We start from the raw sequence: 15,870 nt of genomic DNA, 5'->3' as shown, positions 1-15,870 counted from the left end.
TCGGAGAAGAGCACTGCTGAGGCTACGCGTCGTCTGCTACAGGCCGACTTCTTTTTCGCCTGAATAAAAGTTTGTGGCCATACGCTGAAAAATCTTAATTTATTAGCTTTTTAACCCACCGAGGAATAACAGAATGTCATTTTCTTGCCAGAGCCAGCGATATAAAAGGCAATAATCGAGATTTAGATGCCGATCCCACGCATTCCGACGGGAGAATGATCGAAGACGGCGGCCCTCTTACTCAGGTGGGAGCAGCCGGGAGTTCACGCGCATGCGCTCATGCCTCTCGCTCTACGCCGCGTGCTGATTGGCTCACTCGGGAGGAGAGCGTTACGGCGGCGAGATCATACACTGACCAAACTCTCCCCATATACGTCTCTGAGTCGGAGTCACAACTTCTCCACATTTAAAACTCCCGCTCTTTCCACGCGCGCGGAATGGCTGCTGTACGTCAATCCGTGACGTATAGCAGCCACTCCGTGACGTTTACTACCAACTTTCTGGCGCGCGATTCAAAACGGACGAAATAGCCGTAAACGAAAATGAATCTCGCGCAATAAATATTGCTGTAAAAAAGTTCGTTTTTGTGAGAAGATTTGTTTTGTGACATGCTTGTCCCAGTTAGGCTATTTAAAAATACACAATTTTTTTCTATGCAGTTACCCTTTAAGAACATTAGGGCACTGCGAGTCCCGAATATGGCGTCTCGAGCATGTTCTTAAAGGGATAGTGAACCCAAATTTCGAGGTCACAAAACAAGGCTGGATGGATAAGCGGGACGCTGCAAAACCCAAAAACATCACTCATGCAGCGATATCTCTTACGGATCGCCGTATTTTTGGAAAAGAAGTGCGCGATTGAACACGCGGCCCACGAGCCCGACGAGAGAAGTCACGTCACGCTTCACATTCCCTCTCCTCCTCGCTACCTCCCGCCGAGCTGGTGAACCGAAGCGAGAAGGAGAGAAGCGAGGCCGCTTCGCCTCATTCTAAAATTTTCAAGGTGGACAATGACGTGAAAGAACTCGCTTGATCGTGCCCTTCTTTTCCAAAAGTACGGCCATCCGTTTGAGATAGCGATGCATGAGCACCTTGTTGTTTTGGAGTTCGTAGCGTCCCGTTCAACGCTTCTGTGGCTTTTTTTTGCGGAATCTAAATTTGGGTTCAGTATCCTTTTAACGCTAGTCAATGGCGTTGTGCCATTAGCCGATAAGAGTGCTCAAGAGCGAATCGCCAGGACAAAAGCGTTAACATAATACACGTCCCGCGTTTTGCAAGTTGTCATTGACTGTGACAGAAATGCAACTTTTCCCAGTTCGCGTAGTTAGGAGCGTCGGCTGCGTCTGGGTTTAAAGTAAAACGAAATATAAAAAGGAGAATTTTTTTTATTGTTGTTGCAGCGGTTCCTCTTGGTTCCAGCTGCTCAGCTTTGACTACATGCTGAGTACCCGCCTTCAGCCATTCCTAACACACGTGAACGTCAGGCCAAGCCTCGAGCGACATCGTAACCGAGGCTTCGCCGAATTCCTGGCCGCCAAGATAATCCCCGATGCCATACGAATGTTGACCGCGCGACGCAAGGTGGCGCCCCAAGTCGCCCTTGCACTTCGTGGCACCGATGTTAGCATCGGCCTCATGGTACTTATCCTGCTGTTCATTAAGGTGCGAAAGTTGGACAATTGCGTGTGCCTTCTGCGACCTTTCAAACTTAATGTGTATGATTATAACAATGAAATTATTTTATCAGCCCTTTGTCAGGCTAGCTGCACTCTTGCACAACTTCACCGCTGACGAAAGTGGGAGTTTGGTAGAATTAGGAAAGTACCACCAAAGGACGTTGTTTCCTGAGTGTCTACTGCGGTTTTTAGCTTGATCATAACGGAACTATGAAACTACTTTCTCTCGTTTCATTACCCTGTGCCTACCACCGATACTTATTATAAAGAGCTGGCTGGCGCATTGCTTCTCTCCGAGCCTGGTGCAAGTGAAGCCACAAGAAGTTCAATGCTTGTCCCGGAAGTCAGGCGTTTGCTGGGCTTCCAGTCCTGACTTTCGGGACATTCAGTCGATGCTTTGGTCCATGGTTTCTTGTGTCTTTAAATAAGTTTTAATAATTTCGTTTTTAATTCAATCCCGAGAATAAGGCATTGGAACGTGGGATATATGCACACTTGATCAACTAGAATCTAAATATTTTTACATCAAATGGCTTCCCAGGAGACTTCTCGGGGCTGCATGCGCTGTTGCTACGCTACAAGTAGGCTCTCTTTAGATGACAAGAAAAAATCAAGTACCCTGGACGCTGTTCGAACCCGCACTCGGAACAGCTGAAAAGCCAGTCAAGCGCTTACTTACGAAACAAGCCGCTTACTTCCGCTGATATCGTACCTGTTTTCTCAGTGCGCCATCCAGCCCCCTAGTGGAGATCAGTGGTGCCTTTTATGTATCTTCTATGACTGTATAGAAGACTTACGAAGCCATTCAATTAATTACGACTTCCCTATTCTTCCGAATAGGGCTTGTATTGTAGGCTATCCCATGACATTTGCCTCACAGAAAAAGACATCGGGCATCTCTTGGTTAGCAGGAGAATGACTTTGGCAAGAGGAGGGTTTGAGCAGGTTAGATCTTCTTGCTTTTGTTTTCTAACTTCTAGCTTTCCTCCCTTTCTATGTGCTCCTAAACTTTTACTCAGAATTAAACGCATAATCCTGGATATTTTCCACAACAGCTGTATCCATCTTCAGAGGCAAGACAGCTCACAAATTTCCTGTCTTCATTGGATCAAAATATACAACGGCTCGTGTTCTCGACCTCGCGAACACGACGAGGAAGTGTGTGAGTAAAGCGCTTTCATTGATCTGCAACCAGATAGGTTGACCTGCATTGTGTTCGTATGCTCAGGATTGCGACAGTCAGGCGTGAAAACAAACGAATTTTTTAGTGTACGCACAATCTCAGAAGGGGAGGCACCAGTAAATTGGATTGAAAACATATGATTCAAACCAAGGGTCTTTATACAAAATCGGTACGCCTTAAATCTTAAGCATTCTACGAGCCGCCAGGGAATATGCAATAAAATAATGTAAGTTTGTAAGTTTCTCGGTAGATGGGATCGCTCTTTGATGTCGCTGCTGTTATTTATTTTTAGGCAGGATGTAAGTCAGCAGCACCAAACGGCACAACTTCATGAGCTTGCATTGAGTTTGGAGACTATATACGGCTCTGCGCAGGACCAACCTCTTACTGAAAGGTAAGTGTTTTTCTGAACCACTGAAGCACTCCATTTGTCTGTGAATCGGATACGAGAAATCAGTTTTGACGCCTTAAACATTTTGCTTATTTTCAGATATAGAGGTTTTGGGTGCAATAACTAACCTCTCTTACTATAGCTGTTTTCTATTTCTTTTTAGAAACGAGAGATCTACACAAGGAGGCACCCACTGCGGTAGGAAATATTTAATTACAACTTAAATGGTTAAAACTTCGATCGGATGAATATCGCGTATATATAAAAAAAGGCTGTAATGGTATAAATGAAAGCTATTGTACTTTCTAGATCGGCAGCGGCGAACAACAGTAACACAAGATTTGATCTCAGAAGAGGAACAGATAGACTGCGTTCAAGGTAAGTTCGCATGTCTTTTATTTTTTTTTTTTTACGGACAACTGTTAGCTTGTGCAGTTTCAACGAGATTATATTACTGCCTTAAGGTTCAGGATAATGTTAAGGTAATATATGGCGTTCTATGAAATAATATTGATTTAGCTTTTTGTTTATGAATTTATAATTTTATGCCTCGGAGTTCCGGTGATTAATAAATATTTCGTGCGGGTTATTTGGGAGCGAACTCTTGAGTCTGTAAAAACTCTGTTTAAAGCACTTCTGCGATTGAGCACTTCTCGATGTTGTCTGTTAATGACAATTAGCAAACTTTTCATTCCAGTTATCAATACCAAGTTCGCTTTGCTTATACATCTAATGGTATCACAGAGCATACATGAAAGTTATTCATAACCGGCTGATTTGAACGAGGGAGATTTACATCATTAGCGACTTTCTTTACTAAGCTTAGAGTTCTGATTATTTAAAAAAAAATTATACTCTAAATACGCCTTACAACTGCCTGTGTGCGTACTGCCGCGCGCTGCATTTCGAGCGCCCATTCCTGATATACCCTTTTAATTAGTCATCGAAATGCGATATGGCTTGTCTTTTTAACAGACTAAACTAGGCCAAAGAAAGCTCGAGGATTGGCACTCGAAGTTGAACGTGGGGCGGCATGGATGCATGCATCTTTGCGGCAGTTTATGAACTAAAGGTTCCGAAAAATAATAATTCCGTTCAGCACATTGCTTCGCGATTTGTTCCTGATCGCTTTTATCGAGTAATGCTGCTATCCCATGGACAGGCTGTACAATGTTGAGATGAATCGAGCTCTGCACGTTTTAATCACATAAATTTAGTTCTGACCACGCGTCAGTGTGAGAGACTATAAACACGTGTCAGTGTCAGCTCACATTGTCAGATAAACCGCCACTGATTACTGAGGGGGCCGTTCAACTTGCCTACCTTTGGGTCGTGCGTTACCTTTATATCTGTGATGCCCTAAGTGAACTTCTGTCCTTCCAGATCAGGCGTCCTTACCATACCTACGCTGGTTGCGCGTGTCTCCGTCAAAGGAGCTGACGCCCGCCTTCCATCCCAACGTAACGGAGTATCGGCTGGACGTTCCTTACGACCAGCTAGTGCTGCGAGTTCGGGCGCGGGCCTTGTACTGCCACGCGGAGGCCCGGCTCGACGACCGGCTGGGACCCGCCAGGTAGTTCTTTGGGTTTTGTCTTCCTAAAGCCGGCGACAGAACACTCCGGGCGTGGGCGGCAGCATGCAGTAACCAACTCGGAGACTATATAATACGCCAATAGGGCCAATACTATTATCGATTTACACGCTGCCAGAACTAAATTCAGTTATTGAATAAAAACGACCTGTATACATGCTATTTAAAGGCACTAAATTTTGTTTTGGGCACCGTGAAAACTGAGCAGATGCTTTGGCCAACACCTTAATTAACCTATGTATTGTTTTGGCGAAGAGTAAAATAGCTAGACATCTGTCGATCAATTCCTTATGAGATAAAAGCGAAGCAAATCGTTTTAATTGGTCATTGAATATGACTACTCTCTTGGCAAACAATACTGTAAACTATTTTTCCGCCTCTCAATAAAGAAAACCAGCTTTCAGGACTCCAAGTTTAGATGCAGCTTAATTAATCGCTGTGAAATCGGATGAAGAGGCTGGTGCCAGAGGTCTGTGCGGAACAATAATTAAAACAACGGCGTCTGTCCACGCGCAGGCCGATCAACTATACTCTTGGTCTGGGCTACAATCGGGTGTCCGTGGTCGTTGTGGACATTCGACACCCGGAGGCCCGGGTGGCCAATGCGTACGTACTCACCGTCTTCAGGCGTCCTGAGATCTCCGATGGAATCAGACGTTTCGACGCCGACCGGAGTTACGCCGCGTGCAACCTCAAGCAGGTGAGGTAGGAAAACTCGCTGATTGATCTATCATGACCACGAACCAAACTAGTATTTTTCTTTAGAGCTGCGAGCTGAGGATATACCCTAGGGAACCTTGTGGTCTTCAGCGAGAACCTGAGGCGAGAACGTGGGCGTCCATGCTACGACAGGCTGAAGAACTCAGAGTCTGCCACTCTGGTCACGAAAGTGGTAGGTTTTATGTTTTCTTTTTTTTGCAAGAGGTTATGATCTACCATTTAACTCTAAATTCTTTAAGCGCATTTTTTTTTTTTTTTGTAATTGAAGTTGACCGAACATCGGTTTTTATTTAAGGTACATTTAAGATTGTTCGCACTTCCAAGACCATTGCATTCCATTACTAGTTTTTTGTTGTATGTTTTACCTTGGCAAATTTCAGTTCGACGTACTTAAGCACCTTATCGTACTTGAGCACCTTATCTTGTAGGCCGTCCCTTCTGACCTCTCTTTCGTCTTAGATACACATCGGGATGATTTCATTGTTTCTCATTACATATATCACCTGGAGCACATCTCTATAAGCTAGATTTCTGGTTCTGAAGATACGCCTTCTGCCACAAACACCGCGTATTAGGGGTACTAACTGCTGCGGTCTCTGAGGTCAGTGTGTCAAGTAACGCAGTTGGTCGTTTGTCATTTGAGCATTTTTTGGGGCGGTTAAACGCACTTCTGTCCTCAGTGTCCACGGCATGGAATCAAAGAACCAACGGGTCAGTACCTAGTTACATTCTCCGCTGCGATCAACACCGGTGTTGACCAAGCTGATCACAAAGGACCCGAAGACCACTGTTGTGCGTTTGACTAAGCACGTCTATGATCATTCTGTTGTAAGGCAGCGTAACCACATTTGCAGGTCGCTGGGTGCTTCCCTGCGAAAATTGTAATATCGCCGAAACATGCTTTTGGAATGAAGCTCGCTGGATGCCCGTCAACTGCCGCTATGCCGACATTGCCAACCTCCCACTGCAGGACTGCCTTGCCGGAAAAAAGGCAAGAGACGTACGACACTCGTGTGATTTTTTTACGGTATTTGTGCTACGTGCCTTAGACACAGTGGTTTGTTTGGTGGAACGTGAAAGATGGACATCAGCAGCTCTTTTTCTTCCTTCTGAGTAGTATAAGACACAATATTGCCTAACTTTTTGTTGCTTGTGGAACGACCGTTATCCTTGAGGTTCTGTCCATTCAAATGTTCAGAATGTTGTTCGGCGGCACCGATTCTGCAATGGTGGTTCCATTCACTGTAAATGTCAATAATATATTTAAAAAAAAACTTGTTTATTTGAATAATTGATCGTGGTATGCAGACGTATGGGGCATAGTTATCAACTGTCAAATATGCGTGCGGTTCATATATATGTGACTACGTGTCAGCAACAGTTTAGAAACATCCAGTAATGTATATCGGCATCAAGGATCATGGAGAGCTGAGGTTTAAAACCCAAAGAGCTGGAGCAACAACTTTTAACAACGGCCCATGTAGATCGCCGGACAGACGAACTGCCCTACCATAACGGCAGGCAGCTGGTGGATTTTATAGGAAAGGTACAGGCTATTCCAGGCTATACGGGAAACAATGGTTGCTGATACCGGTTTCTTCTTGAACAGTTGCTATTTGTTGGAGACTCGACGAACCGCGGCATGATGTACTACGTGCTGATGCGATTGAACGGCACGCTGGGTGAGTGGCACAAGAGCCACGGCATCCTGCTGCACCGGCGGAACCTCAACGGCGGAAGGACAGACGCGGGTTTTGCCTATTACCCGCAATTTTGGTTGCCTACGAACCGAAGACCTCCCCTAGGTGCCACGCTCAGACAGCTTGTCAACGGGTGAGTGCACCTAGAAAATGTCGAGCAATTTTGAGGAAGAAAAACGCTCGAGGTGTTGACAGCTGCGGTTTCAGGCAATAAATGACCCCTACACGCTGAACATCAGTGTTTCCAAGCGCTTGTGCCTTTTTGTTATTGCAGTGTTTTTTTTGTTGACCGAATTTCAAAATAAGAAAGAAGTTTTCATTAGAAACAAGAAACAATATGCATTTGTTGTTTCATTCTCTTGGATATAAAATTAGATAAAAAACCGAAAACGAAGACCTTTTCTCCACAGGACTTCTGTACGTATACTAAACTGCTAAAAAGGCTTTTTTGTTCTTGTGGATTGAATGCCAGACATATGCAGTTATTCTGAGGCTTGTTACTTTCTTAGTTAAAGCGCCTTCATACATTCTTCCTGCATGCATTTTTCTCCGTAATGCACTCCAAGCCCCAATCGTTGATCTGCATTAAATCAATTTACTCAGTGAGCACGCCGAGTCACCTCACGCTCTAATGGTCATGTATATATATATGGCTTCAGTAGAAAAAAATGTGAACGCCTTTCTGCCGTGCCACTCGCTCTTTTTGATGCATAAACGTAACCCCAATAAAAAAAAATGATTGGTGTTTAGTGAATTGTGTTCTTTTTGACACAAAGTACTCAGAGCACTAATGTTTGAGTAGGCTGGCAGGCATGCCTACATAACTATATGCGCCAAAAAGTTCTACATTTTAATGTGGGTATTTTAGTGTGTAGCCTTACTTTGTTCGGATGACCAATATATATTAGGTGGTTAGCACACATTCTTTGAAAATGCTGTTATTTATATGCAAAGTTCATCGCTTTTGATCAGCATGAAGAAAAGAAAGTAAAGACTGCAAAACACCGGGAAATCTAGCTGACTAACGAGAGGGCGAATGCAAGATGTGCATTAAGAAAAAATAGCACGGAGAAAGTATATGCAATTTTTCTTTTTTTTTTTTTATGTTGACGGTGGTGCGTTGTTTTGTTTGTTTTTCAGGATGACTCCAGTAGAGAACAGCGCCAGGACAGTGCTCGTCGTGGGAGGAGTGCACTGGATAGGCGTGAAACACCTCACCTCACTGGCGGCTACGTTAAAAAGGTAGCTTTAGTGACGCTAAGTTGGCAAGTTGGGCATGCCATGCCCAACGTACCAGCTCTTATTTCGTGCCAGAATTTCATCTGGAAACATGAACACAGAGCAGGCTGGCACAGATGACCTGAAACACGAAAGAATAAAACACATGGGGACGGACACACCCAGACAGGACAGTTTTCTCAATTAGCAACCGACGTTTATGATGACTCCTCAATAGGAGAGCGCTTAATTTTAATCTTAATTTGAGTATATGGTTTATTTTTCTTTTTTCCCTTTTTCCAACGGCGTTATCATCTCTGCTTTTTTTGTTTTTCTTCCTCGTTTTTTGAGGGTTCGGTTAGAGAAGCGCTGACCCATTGAGGAGGCATCATAAACGTCGGTTGCTAATTGAAAGAACTGTCCTGTCTGTGTGTCCCCGTCTCTAAGGGTTTTATTCTTTCGTGTTTCAAATTCATCTGGGTATTGTCGATTACCAAGATCCCTCTAAGCGGAGTGATCGGCTCATCATGAGCCTTTACTGAAGGGTGATATGCGGGTCGCTTTTGAGCATAATATTTCGTTAAACCAATGGAAAAATTACCAATAAAAAAGTATTTGTCATGAAAATAATGCGTCATTATGCAGATTTCATACAGAGCACAATATTTAAAAATTCTAACGAAGCAAGTAATTGTTTATATTAATATAAATATTCGTGAAGCAAAACAAACTCGCTCGGGTGATTAAGATACCCCTTGTTGGTTTGGCACATAAACCCCCGAAAATTTAGTTGTATAAATATTTGTTTTTTATAGCCTCAACTTGGGGAACGTCAAGGTCATCGTGAAAACATTCGGCTCCGGTTTTCATCAGAAAGCAGACGGGGTTCATCAGGTGGCTATGGTAAGCATCCGCTTTCCTAGTGTACAATTTTCTCAAGCTAAAACGACAAGCCTGCCATTCAAAGATATTTGCTAAAGCTTGCTAGCCATGAATGCGTGATTGCGGATTCAATATTGGAAGGTGGAATGATAAGGCAACTTCCAATAGACGTCCAAACTAATTTTTTGGGACCAATAGAAGTTTTTAAAAAAGAAAATGCAAAACGTTCTGAAAAGAAATTTTGGGCGCAAACGAGCTGGAGGAGACTACACATAACTAGTTACTTACGAATAATAGATTATGAGTTCGAAGTGAATTCGAAGCGAATAGTGGTTTTGATCGAATAGTTTCGAGTCAAATAGTTACTGAAGTATTCACTACCGTGCACCATGCTGGAACGAAAATTCATCTTAACTCTTGAATGTTGTTCCCAACCTCCCACTTGTCCACTTCTAAGCTCAGGTATTTTAATATAACTACTATGCCAACTGTGGCGTGTTAGCGACATCATTGTGGCAGTTGTCCTGATCGAGGAGCCTTATAAATCAGTTTGCTATATGCAGATATTCTTTCCTCTATTTCAGATAGACAAAATAAAAACAAAGCATGCATGAATTATGAACGTTGGCTGTCAAAACATTCTAGAAGTTTTTGTGCGACACAAGGGACAATCACAAGGGCGTAGACATGAACCAAATAATCCAACAACAAGTTTTAATTGTCAAAACATTCCGGCGGGTTTGCCCCGTTAAGTGCGCTTCTCTCCAAGCACTTTCGCACTGCGGAGACGTAACACCCGCGGAGTCCGCGAGCTCCGCGGGTATTGCTTTCCGCAATGCACCAACACTCGGGGATGAGCGCACTGAACGGGGCCGACTCGCCGCGATCAACACCTCGAAAAGTACGAATATTGCTGTTCCCCTCAAAAGTAAATACCAAATAGCGTATTATTCCAAACAGCTATTCGAAAATTCGAATATTGGTACACATAACAGAACCCTGGGACTGCAGAAGGCAAACATGGCATACACACAGATAGACACACACACCACACACGAAGTTTCAATCAACAGAGCAGACTCGGCGTGTGCAGTGTATGTGTGTGTGTGTGTGTGTGCGTGTGTGTGCGCGCGCGCGTGTGTGTGTGTGTGTGTTTGTTTCGTTTTTACTTCCTACAGACTTGGGGTTGTGTTATGATGTCTTCCTGTAAAGGGGTATTCACACGAGGGAGAAATCCCGGAGATCTCTACCCGGCACGCACGCATCACGAGACGAAAACGCGAGGCTTTACACATCCCAAAGCCTGACGTGTTCGTCGCATCGCGGAATGCGCGTGCCGTGGAGAAGTATCCGGGATTTCTCCCTCGTGTGAATACCCCTTTAGCAAATAAAATTCTCACCCCGTAAAACAAGAAAAAAAAAATCGGCTTCTTCTTTATAGCGCTTAAGAGAAACTGTTATTTCCATAACGTCACTATGAAGCTCTCTGACGAAGGGTCAATGGTATGGAAACGTAAAAATGACGAAACTTTTCTTTTTTTCAGGAAGATTTACAGAAAATGGGTAATACCAACCGAGACTTGATTCGGCGGGCAAAGCAGTTACACATGGACGTCGTGGACACGTACAATATGACCTCGGCCAGATACAAGGATTTCATGCAAGGCAACTGCGCCTGCCATTTTCACAGGGTGAGCATCCGAAGAACATTGTTTTTACGATACTGGACCACATCGATGAAGTTCCGCGGCGGATACCGCGTGTGTTTTTTAGCACATAGTGGCTCGCTAAATTTAGTGGAAAACTTTCTCCGCTAAATTTCGCGAAGAATCACGGTGTTCTTGCATTGTGACGTCAGACTGTCGCATGTCACATCGCATAACGTCCCGCTACATTTAAGCGAAGAAGTTTATCCATTGCATTTAGCGAGAAGATTCCACCGTTAAATCAAGCGCAAAAACGTCATGGTGCCACGTGACGTCACAGTGTAGCATCATGTCATGGCGTCACATGAGGTCACGGCATCACATCGTCAACTAATGTTGCGGGGCACAGGTCCGCTAAATAAAAACTCTACCGTGTAACCAGGGTGCCCGGAACGCGGGTTAGTCTGGTTTGTTTAGCGTTCCGTTCCACCAGTACATCGGAAGTGGTTCCGATATGGCAACAAATGACGACACGGACGTCATGCAGTCGGATGCCGCGATCCTGGCGGTTTGTTCTAAAAGTCCCGGCATAGGTACCAGCGAACGCGAGCGTCGCTGTCGTCGAGGCGTTTCAACTTCTGGCTGCCGAAGCTCCCGTGAACTGTCAAACTGGAAAGCGACTTGCCGCAGAACAGACGTCTACTACATCGACCACCGCCACCGCGACACCGCTAGACTCCTGGCCGGCGACAACATATTTTTTTTAGAGCGCAGCTCTTAGGGGCCCGTTCCCGGCTTGAGCGGCGTCGGCGTCGGCGTCGGCATAACCGAGGTCACCCAAGGTCACGTGACCCCCAGAGGTCACGTGACACCCAAAGTCACGTGACCCCCGAGGTCAGGTGACCCCCCCCGAAGTCACGTGACACCCCTCGAGGTCACGTGACCACCCCCAGGGTCACGTGACCCCCGCCGAGGTCACGTGACCTCCTCGATGACGTCATCGTCACTGATGACGTCACCGGCATCCGCACCGTCATCGTCATAATCACTGATGACGTCATCAGTGACGTCACTGATGACCTCACCGGCATCCGCATCGTCATCGTCATCATCACTGATGACGTCATCAGAGACGTCACTGATGACGTCACCGGCATCCGCATCGTCATCGTCATCATCACGGATGACGTCATCAGTGACGTCACTAATGACGTCACCGGCATCCGCATCGTCATCATCGCTGATGACGTCATCGGAATCCGCATCGTCATCGTCACTGATGACGTCATCAGTGACGTCACTGATGACATCATCGGCATCGTCACGTGACCCCCCAAGGTCACTTCACCCCCCCCCCCCCAGTACCTTTCCCTCCTCCTCCTCAAGAGCTGCGCTCTAATTCGGTGTTAAAGGGAGTTGTAAACGGCTTTCACTTTTTTTAAATTACGAAAGGCTTTTTCAACTCTACTTCCAATCCCAACATTTTGTCCGTTCGTCCGTCCGTGCATTGTCCGCAAAATTTAGTGGGGAAAGTTGCGTCACGTGACGTTACTTAACCTCACGTGACCTATACACCTTGGAGAAATGGACGGCACGTGACCTATACGCAGACTAAGTTTCCCCGCTACATTTAGCGGGAAAATTCACGTCTTGTGGCCAAAACGTCAATTCAGCTTCCCCGCTAAATTTTAGCGAAAAATTCACGTCACGCGAACTCTGCACCAATTCAGTTATTCGCTAAATTTAGCGGGAAAATTCGAGTCTTGTGACCTAAACAGCAATCGAGTTTCACCGCTAAATTTATCATGAGAAATCGACGCCATGTGACTTGACGTCACATTACCGACAAAACCATTGAGTTTCTCCGCTAAATTTAGCTGGAAAATATACGTCAAGCGACACATCAATTAACTTCCCATTCCCCTATAACGCATTTCATGTATTATACAACTTCGAAGGTGAAGTTTGCTGCCAATTTTTTTTTTTTTATTTTATTTCAAAATATTTTTGGACTTTCGTGGGACTATGATAGGAGAGGCCAAATGCAATCTGTGGCAGTGTAAAAAGATTGTTCAAATTACAAATCACAGTAAAATTAATAACGAGACGTTCACACGAAGCAAAACGTTGCAGCAAGCAAATATGGCTCGCCGACACAAAAAGCAACAAAAAAAAAAAACTACTACTTACAAAAGATAGACGAAACTAATTACCGTCATTAGCAATCACCATTCCCAAAACACTCATATGACGTGATCAGGAGGAAATTTAAGGACCACTTTTTAGGAACGGTAAACAAACCAGTTGAAGAAGCGTTTTAGGCATCATAGTCTAACTGTGCCCAGCAGTGTGCAGAGTCTCGGCTTTCGCTGCAGTTTATTTACGGAACTCGGCAAGGAACCGGAGAATTTTTTGATGCGTTAGCATTAGAACGCTCCTTTTGACAAAAACCCGGCAGTGTCTTTTGTTTGTCAACAGCGAAAGGAGAGAGACGAGGGGGGGAGGGGGCGGGGGGAGAGAGTGTCGCGTGCGACACTCCCATTGGTCCGAAGCGCTGACGCCAGTGCGCGTCAGCCTCTCCCTCTCTCCCAGGCGCTGACAAACTGACAGACACCACCGGGTTTTCGTTCAAAAATCACTTTTGTTTTCTTCTGCGATCGAGTAAACTTGACTAGGGAGAACGCCTGGAAATGGACATTAAAGCATTAGATTCCCTAGAGTTCACTTGGAAGCTAATAATGGTGGAGCATGCTAGGGAAAAAGTGCAAAAGCAGCTTAAGTGTATATATATACCAGAAATTTGCGAGATTTGTTTTGTTTTTTTCCATCCTCAGGTGGTGAGCGATTCTCTGTCCACGTACCGGATTGAGGGTCCCGTGAACCAAGCCTACAGCGATATTCTTCTCGGTCGACTTTGTCACAAGCATTTGCGTCGTTGAAGAGTCCGCAGCGAAGTCAACATCCGCCCAACAGCATCACCACGATCTTTCATGTACATAGAGGTGACGGGTGACGCGTCTTGTCACCCGTCCAAGAAAACCTTCTTTTTAACGCATGCAGTTGCAGTCACTTGTGACGATCAGTGAAACTGTATTTGCCGCTCACTCGAAATCTCGTTGCTTTACAACACCAAAAGTGAAAAACGGTAAATCGTATAAAAACAAAAAAAAAAAACAACAACAGAAGTAATGTTTAGCTTTTAAAGCTTTCCGTATATTTTTTGATAAAGTAGGTTGGTCTTTTGTGACGTAAGTTTCTGGTCGCCACATTTCTATTTTGTTTGCCTTTTAATCACTATGAACAATTTGTAAAAACTATTGTTTATGGGGCTTTGTTTTGTTACAGCTTTGGTACTTTTATCAACACCTCCTTAAACGTTGCAGGGATTACATCTAGCGCGCTATACGGTATTCTGTAACATAAAACAAATTTGAAAATAAATAAGGAAAAAAAAAATACTTGCAAAGCATAGTTGAGAGCTCTGACCGTCAGGATCGCAGTATTACATTTATATAAACTAGCAAATATTCAAACCATCGAAGGCTGCAGCGCACAAGTTGTATCACGAGACCGCTTAGGATGGGCGATAATAGTTCGTATCCCTGCACATGCATTGGTTATACGCACGGCCTCTGCCGTGCGTATAACCACCAAATGGCTTACGCTCGCATTCACTCAAACACAAACAATTTACATTGGCGAGGGTTTATTTACTTTGAACTACAACGGTAAGCGGAGGAAGGACACTGTAAAACAATTGTCGTTATTTTGTAAGCTCGAAAACCCCCATGACGAAAGTAATCACTTCTCGTCATTCTTGTCCAGCTCGCTTGCACCTTTGCATTTAATTGCATTATAATTAAAACCCCCATGCAAAGAAGCATAAACATTATCTTGGCGCTATCGTGCGAAGTTCCAACCAAACAGCTTTTGTGTGGTTGGGACAGAGAGAACGTATCTTTATACGCCATTTAACATATGGCGCGGTTCTTCTGGGAAAGTGAGTATGAGACGTGGAATACATGTCATTATCAACATCCCCCTTTCTAAAGTGCTAATGGTGGTGATGAGATGACGCCTGTGCATGCCGGCACACTTTGTTTTCCCTCACCTTCCCCCCCAAAAGAAAACGCTCCATGTTGCGTTAAGAAAACCGTACGGAAATATCCAACGAGGCTGAGAAACGAATAGGTAAGACCGAAAGTACGCTCAGCTCGTGTATACCAGTGAAGATTGCGAAGGTATGTTGCATGAACACTTCGTCTTCCTCAGAGCGCGTTTCCCCTTGTGACTAAGTAAGAGCACACGACTACGAGTAAACCAAAGCTTTAAAAGCAAAGAACCTTGCACCTATAGGCTCTTGCACAACCAGGTAAGACACTTTTCGTTGCACTCAGCTTCGCAACCCAGACAGAAAGTACCAATCACAATGCGTTATTAAAGGGGCACGGACACCAAATTTCGGTGCTAATCTCTTTGCTTCAATATAAAGAGGGTTAAAGTAGAACCTCACGAACACTAATATTTCGTAGGAAAACACCAGAAATCATATTTTGAGCCAGACCCGTATCCAAGGGCGGGGGGGGGGGGGGGGGGGGGGGAAATAAGGCTTCCCCCCCCTTCCCGAAATTTTCCAGTTTGCTGGCTCCTTTTCTTCACCTTTTGCTGGGGCCTCCTCCTCTCCCTATTTTGCTGGGGCCTCCTCTCATACAGCATTTTATCATGAACGTCCCCCCCCCCCCCCCCCCCCCAATCAAAACCCTGGCTACGTTCCTGCTTTAAACTGAATTAAACGCTAACCAAAAACCACCTCGTGAATATTTGTGAAGCGTCGATGGAATGTCGTGACGACATCAGGTCAGTA

The 15,870-nt window shown here is 44.8% G+C and overlaps 1 protein-coding gene and 1 long non-coding RNA gene across 2 annotated transcripts; both read left to right on the top strand.

The window, feature by feature from the left end:
- Nucleotides 1-2,527: 2,527 nt before the first annotated feature.
- Nucleotides 2,528-3,246, top strand: LOC121836356. The gene is made up of 3 exons (XR_006077894.1): nt 2,528-2,620; nt 2,731-2,837; nt 3,151-3,246. It is a non-coding gene; the product is annotated as an uncharacterized LOC121836356 (long non-coding RNA).
- A 170-nt stretch (nt 3,247-3,416) lies between these two features.
- Nucleotides 3,417-14,118, top strand: LOC8027321 (cadherin-like and PC-esterase domain-containing protein 1). The gene is made up of 11 exons (XM_029966061.3): nt 3,417-3,447; nt 3,559-3,627; nt 4,633-4,822; nt 5,357-5,540; nt 5,606-5,732; nt 6,415-6,551; nt 7,170-7,393; nt 8,401-8,502; nt 9,294-9,381; nt 10,905-11,051; nt 13,841-14,118. The coding sequence occupies exons 5-11, from the start codon at nt 5,681-5,683 to the stop codon at nt 13,943-13,945; spliced, it is 855 nt and encodes a 284-aa protein (XP_029821921.3). The 5' UTR covers nt 3,417-3,447; nt 3,559-3,627; nt 4,633-4,822; nt 5,357-5,540; nt 5,606-5,680; the 3' UTR covers nt 13,946-14,118.
- The last annotated feature ends 1,752 nt before the right edge of the window (nt 14,119-15,870 follow it).

Source organism: Ixodes scapularis, unplaced genomic scaffold (genome assembly GCF_016920785.2).
Source record: "Ixodes scapularis isolate PalLabHiFi unplaced genomic scaffold, ASM1692078v2 PGA_scaffold2__306_contigs__length_199485367, whole genome shotgun sequence".
Lineage (NCBI taxonomy): Eukaryota > Metazoa > Arthropoda > Arachnida > Ixodida > Ixodidae > Ixodes > Ixodes scapularis.
This window is presented reverse-complemented; position numbering and strand designations above follow the sequence as displayed.

Excerpts from the sequence above, each read along its gene's own strand:
- LOC8027321 (XM_029966061.3), top strand. The coding sequence starts at position 5,681 with ATGCTACGACAGGCTGAAGAACTCAGAGTCTGCCACTCTGGTCACGAA. Across the intron at positions 5,733-6,414 it reads CCACTCTGGTCACGAAAGTG|GTCGCTGGGTGCTTCCCTGC; the intron begins GTAGGTTTTATG and ends CCACATTTGCAG. Across the intron at positions 8,503-9,293 it reads CTGGCGGCTACGTTAAAAAG|CCTCAACTTGGGGAACGTCA; the intron begins GTAGCTTTAGTG and ends TGTTTTTTATAG.